A 5,244-nucleotide genomic window follows, 5' to 3' on the forward strand; every position below is an offset into this window, starting at 1 on the left:
GCCCTTGGATGATATTGCTGATCTGGGGTGGCAAGCTGGTCGTCGTGATGTGGCCCGGGCTGGTCAGGGACTGCATGTTGGCCCCGCTGGCCACGGGGCTCTGAGGGCCCAGGTGGTGGATGGTGCCCCCAGACTGCGAGTGGGGCTGCGACAGCCGGCGCTCCCTCACCGTGGCCGGCGCCCCCGAGGATGGAAGCTGCACCTGCGCAGCGGCTCCTTGGGCAATCTGCGCGATTCCCGGCCCCTCCTGGTACACGAAGTGTCCCCCGTTGGAAGGGCTCAGGCTGATCTGTCTGACGAGCACGCTGGCATCCACAAAGCCCCTGGTGGGGCTCTGGCTGCACATGCCCAGGCCGGGGCCCGGCGTGCCGGCCCGGACGTTGGGCAGCGTCTGCACCGGCACAGGGTTGGGCTGGGTGGGGCTCTGGGACTGCACCTGCTGGGGCAGTGGGGACGTGACCTGGATGTAGGAGGGGGATCCATGCTCGAACCGCCTCTGCTGGGGGCTGAACTGGAAGCTCGGGGACGTGGGGTTGGGCAGCGGCAGTGGGGTCAGGGTTATCTGCTGGTTCCCCGAGGCCACGGGGCCCACGTTCTGCAGAGTGATGTTCACGTTCTGCCCCGCCACCGGGCTCCGGCTCATGATGAACTGCTGGATTTGGTAGCTGGGGGACTGGGGGGCAGATGGACTCGCAGAGGGCGCAAAGGAAGCTGCGGGGGACTGGGGGAGATTTGCCTGCTGGTCTTCTCCCTCACTGCCTGTGAAGGACCTGGACCTCTGGAGCTGGCGCTGGGCATTCTGAGGACCATTACCATGGTGCATTCTCACTGATCTAGAGTTTTACAGCACGCTCTAAAGAAACACACAAAAACAGACATTCAGGGAAGGTAAAAACACTTCTGCAGCTGAAACTATTTAGTTACCCTTAGAAAGCCTACCTTGTAGCAAGAACTCACTTATTGTGGTTTGGTAGTTACTTAAAATGTTTCAAATAATTCAAAACCCTCAGCACAGCTAAAGCTCACTTAAATCCCTCATACATTTCTCTAGTTAACAAAGTGCTATTGAATAGTTATGATATAGAATATAACATACATCATAACTATGGAATATCATAATTAAACAATAATATGTTCCCCTTAGCCAGTTAGAATGACTCCAAATAAATAATAAAAACCCAAACAAGACTTTTTCCCTTCCTGTGGAACTTCAAGAGTCAAGTCTGCAATATCAAATACATCCACTCTTCTTTTTTAGCTTATTATTCCCAATGTTTCAGTGCTTTTAACTCTTAATAGAAAGTTCCTGTAAACATAATGGCTCACAACCTATAGTCCATTCCTTCAACAAAAACTAAAAATTTAAAAATGGACCAAGTATTCAACTTAAAAAAATTGCATCATGAAAAAAGTCCCTACCAAATCATCTCCATGCATGAAAAAGTACCCCACTTAATGCTTAACTCTGCCTTTTCTTTCCCTCAGAAGACTTCAGAGACTAAAACTGCACTGAAAATGCTGTTTATTGAGTCAAGCTAGCCAAAAACGTTCGGGCTTCCTATTTCAATCACAGACAAACAAAAATCCCACTGACAAGCACAGACAGGTAGATAGATTCAGGCTGGGAGTCACACGGCAGAAAAATGAAACCTGATAGTTTTTATTTTGTTTTCTATAAAATCGAAGTCTCTCTCGCATTTTGAAAGCGACAGTTTCGCTTTTGGTATTCCAGCACAAACACACGCGCAGCGCCGACACCAAACAATTAAGATTCAAACGATACCAACCTATAGCCACCAACAAGATCCCATTATTCTAATCACTCGCGCCTCGCCAACACTCACGGCTCCAGCGAAAGCACCCAATTAATTAGAGGCCGACCAGGGCAGGTCCCGGAGCGGGGGGAATCGCCTTTTGTGTGTGCGCGGAGCGGAGCGGGGCCGCCTGGGCCCCGCGGGGGAGCACCGGCCCCGCCGCCGCCGCCCGGCCCTGCCCGCGCCCCCCTTGGAGCCGCCCCCCCCCGCGGCTCGGCGGGCGGTGGGGAGGCTTTGGGGGAGCTGAGGGGAGGCTGAGGGGGCCGCACTCACCGCCGTCCCCGCTCTCCCCGCGGGCCCCGGGCAGGACGGGCGGGCGGGGCCGCCGCCACCACCAGCGCCGCCGCCGCCGCCGCCACACGGAGCGGACCCGCCGCGCCTGCGCACGGCCCCGCGCGCCTGCGCCGCCCGCCGCGCCTGCGCGCCAAGGCAAGCAGGGCGTGAGGGAGGGCTCCTGCTCCCCCCCACTCCCTCCCCCCCCGGGTATGTCGCGATAGGAACGAGAGGCGGCGACAGGACGGAAAAAAACCCCGCGTTTATTGACAGTAACTTCTGTGCGGGCAGGGCTGTCCTTCAGGGTTTGGTGTAAATCAAACACAACGCTTGCGAGCTCCAGAGAAGGGCGGCGGGGCTGGTGAGGGGCTGGAGCGCAGGTCCTGTGAGGGGCGGCTGAGGGGGCTCAACCTGGAGAGGAGGAGGCTCAGGGGAGACCTCGCTCTCTACAACTCCCTGACAGGAGAGGGGAGAGAAGTGGGGGTCGGGCTCTGCTCCCAGGGAATCAGGGACGAGAGGGCACAGTCTGTGCCAGGGGAGGGTTAGGCTGGACATCAGGAAGAAGTTCTTCACAGAGAGAGTGATCAGACATTGGAATGGACTGCCCAGGGAGGTGGTGGAGTCACCGTCCCTGGGCTCTGGAGGTGTTTAGGAAGAGACTGGATGTGGCACTCAGTGCCATGGTCCGGTGGACAAGGTGGTGTTGGGTCAGAGGTTGGACTCAGTGATTCTGTGAGCTCACAGGACTTCCCCTCGCTCAGGACAACAGAGACCTGTGTTTGCCCCTGTGGTTATCGCTGGGTTTGGATTTGCTCCACTGTTTGTTCCTCTTCTTGCTGCTGGCCAGGTTGTTGCTCCTGCATGGGAGAAGCTTTTTGTTCTTCACTCAAGGCCTATGACAACAGAAAGAGGTGGAAGGAGGGATCACAGCAAGAGGCCTCTTATTAACTGTTTTAATTCTGAGTAGATGAACCTCACAATTGTTACTGTGAATTCGTGTAAAGATTTATCCTTCCTAGTTGTCTCTAAACCAATAATTGCAATCAAAATTCTGACTTGACCAAAAAAAAAAAAAAATTATATATATATCAGGGTTGGCTGCTTCTGACATTGCTGAAATGCCCCAAAAATGAGACAACTGCAGCAGAAGTATAATGGAGCATGTCTGGAACAGAGGGCTGAGGCAATGAAAGGGGATTAGGCGGCCAAAACCCACACAGAACAGTTTTCAGTCTTCCAAATACCCTTGTTATATTTTTCCTTATTAACAGGCTTTGCAATTGTTTTTACAGGGGAAAGCAATTGAAAAGATTTGGAAATTAAAAGACTTGAAAAGGTACTGAAAAGAACGTACAGAGTGGAATTCACCTGGAAAAACCGAACGGACCTTTTCCTGCACCGTCAAAGGCTCCGCACAGGTGGAAACAACCCCAGACAGTGGTAGGAGATTATTGTAGTTCTCTGCACTGAAAGTAAATGAAGTAGCTTAAGGCAACTGAATTTTGTGCAGCTATTTTAATATCACAACGTTTTAACTCAAAGAATTTTAAAATTCTGGAGTTAAGATCTGACACAGCTGGGGATGAGCAGGGAACTGGTGCATCCCATGGAGCAATACTGAAGCACTTCAAGCTTTCCTTTACATCAGCACAAGCAGAGGTTTGATTCTCTGACACTTAACTTAAGGCTAAAAGTCATCACAGAATTTTTTGACAAGAGAAAAGCCCCTGTGAAATACCTCTGTGCTTACCAAAAAAAAAAAAATTCACCAATCAGGCCACCAAAGGGATTTACTGTTAAATCTGGGAAAAAATATTGACAGTAAAATTAAACTTACAGAAACCTATTTGAGGAACTTCTTTTTCTAGCAGTCATTGTCACCAGCTCAAAGTGATTCATATAGACTTGGGCACGCTCACAATCCTGATCCTTAGCAGAGGCTTGTCTGGCACAAGGAGGATAACCACCTATGTTCTGGGACAAATAGATATTCAAGGCTTGGGGACCAAAAATAAGTGATCATAAGTGTCTCAAAAATCATAGTTAACAGTAGTCTTGACTGAAGACAATTCATATCCTGCCACTTTAAAATAAACAGCTCCCCTTCCTTATTTTAATACGCTGATAGTCCAAAATGGTCAAACTGTCATAGCATTGAGGAAATTCCTATTCCTAAGCAAAAAACCCCCAAGTCTTCCCGGTGCAAAGCACATTTCAATTTAAACTCACCTTTCCCTCTGGACCTGCCAAGGCTCTTACGTAACGACTCCGGCATTGCCTTGGGGAGCGATAGATGTGGTTGGAGGAGTTAACCACGTCGCTGACAAAGTCCCAGTTTGCTGCCCGTGCTGGTGACACAACAGCCAGCTTTAGAGGAGCTGTCCGTGACTGTTCCATGGCCTGAGGGGCAGAGGGAAATCCCATCTGTGAAATGTTTCAATTAAACACTCTTCCTGTGTGCACAAACACGTTTAATCCTGCACGAAGCAAGGCCTACAGATGCTGGACTAAACTTGCAAGTAAAAACTTTCTGAAGTCAACAAAAACTTAAAGGACCGTCTTACTTTTAGCAGTGCCATGTCTTCAGCAATCAGCCACGCAGGGCCATCCTGCCCAGTGTCTGCAGCTGAGCTGGGGAGAGCTGACAAAGGCCTTGCAAAATACGTTTTCTGTGGTACCCCGGGCAGGGCCTTCTGAGCTTGGCTCTTCTGCCGTGTTTTCATTATTCTTGGAGTCACTCGGTCAAACAGCGAAGGTGGAGGAACAACCGTCCTCCCGTGGCAACGCTTCTTTCTCTCCCCTGGGGCTAATTGGCAAAAGTTATTACCTCCAGTGAGAAAGCAACTTCGTGCACCAAGATCATGACAGAAAACCGACAGCTGCGAATCACAAAGAGATTCTTGCAGAAGGGTTTTCATAGCACTTCACACAAAAATGTGACCACACATTACACCCTCCTGTGTAATTTTGAGTCCAAACTTACAGGACGGCTCTGATCTCTGCCGCTTCCACGCCCTTCTGACAAACACAGGGGGCAGCTCAGACTCTGGAATCAGGGTGCTGCTGTACATCAGGCACAGGACAGAGTCAGTGTAGACATCATCATGATTCTCAGGTACAAAAGGGGGAGTCCAAAGCTTAAAGACAAACCAAAAAA

At 50.7% G+C, this 5,244-nt stretch overlaps 1 protein-coding gene and 2 long non-coding RNA genes across 3 annotated transcripts; 1 reads left to right on the forward strand and 2 right to left on the reverse strand.

Annotated features, from left to right (window-relative positions):
- The first annotated feature begins 2,348 nt into the window (after nucleotides 1-2,348).
- LOC114066584 lies at nucleotides 2,349-3,640 on the forward strand. Its single transcript, XR_003573211.1, has 3 exons — nucleotides 2,349-2,448; nucleotides 3,180-3,236; nucleotides 3,446-3,640. It is a non-coding gene; the product is annotated as an uncharacterized LOC114066584 (long non-coding RNA).
- Nucleotides 2,898-4,177, reverse strand: LOC114066583. The gene is made up of 3 exons (XR_003573210.1): nucleotides 3,925-4,177; nucleotides 3,475-3,553; nucleotides 2,898-2,980 (listed from the first exon to the last, which is right to left on the reverse strand). It is a non-coding gene; the product is annotated as an uncharacterized LOC114066583 (long non-coding RNA).
- A 124-nt stretch (nucleotides 4,178-4,301) lies between these two features.
- LOC114066578 (E1A-binding protein p400-like) lies at nucleotides 4,302-5,230 on the reverse strand. The gene is made up of 3 exons (XM_027901369.1): nucleotides 5,071-5,230; nucleotides 4,652-4,893; nucleotides 4,302-4,487 (listed from the first exon to the last, which is right to left on the reverse strand). Exons 1-3 carry the CDS (start codon nucleotides 5,156-5,158, stop codon nucleotides 4,302-4,304), a joined length of 516 nt encoding a protein of 171 aa, XP_027757170.1. The 5' UTR covers nucleotides 5,159-5,230.
- Nucleotides 5,231-5,244: the final 14 nt, after the last annotated feature.

This window comes from Empidonax traillii, unplaced genomic scaffold (genome assembly GCF_003031625.1).
Source record: "Empidonax traillii isolate 1590-97213 ecotype Southwest subspecies unplaced genomic scaffold, ASM303162v1 scaffold780:size295419, whole genome shotgun sequence".
Lineage (NCBI taxonomy): Eukaryota > Metazoa > Chordata > Aves > Passeriformes > Tyrannidae > Empidonax > Empidonax traillii.

Excerpts from the sequence above, each read along its gene's own strand:
- LOC114066578 (XM_027901369.1), bottom strand. The coding sequence starts at position 5,158 with ATGTACAGCAGCACCCTGATTCCAGAGTCTGAGCTGCCCCCTGTGTTT. Across the intron at positions 4,894-5,070 it reads GCAGAGATCAGAGCCGTCCT|CCCCAGGGGAGAGAAAGAAG; the intron begins GTAAGTTTGGAC and ends TTTGCCAATTAG. Across the intron at positions 4,488-4,651 it reads AAGACATGGCACTGCTAAAA|GCCATGGAACAGTCACGGAC; the intron begins GTAAGACGGTCC and ends TCTGCCCCTCAG.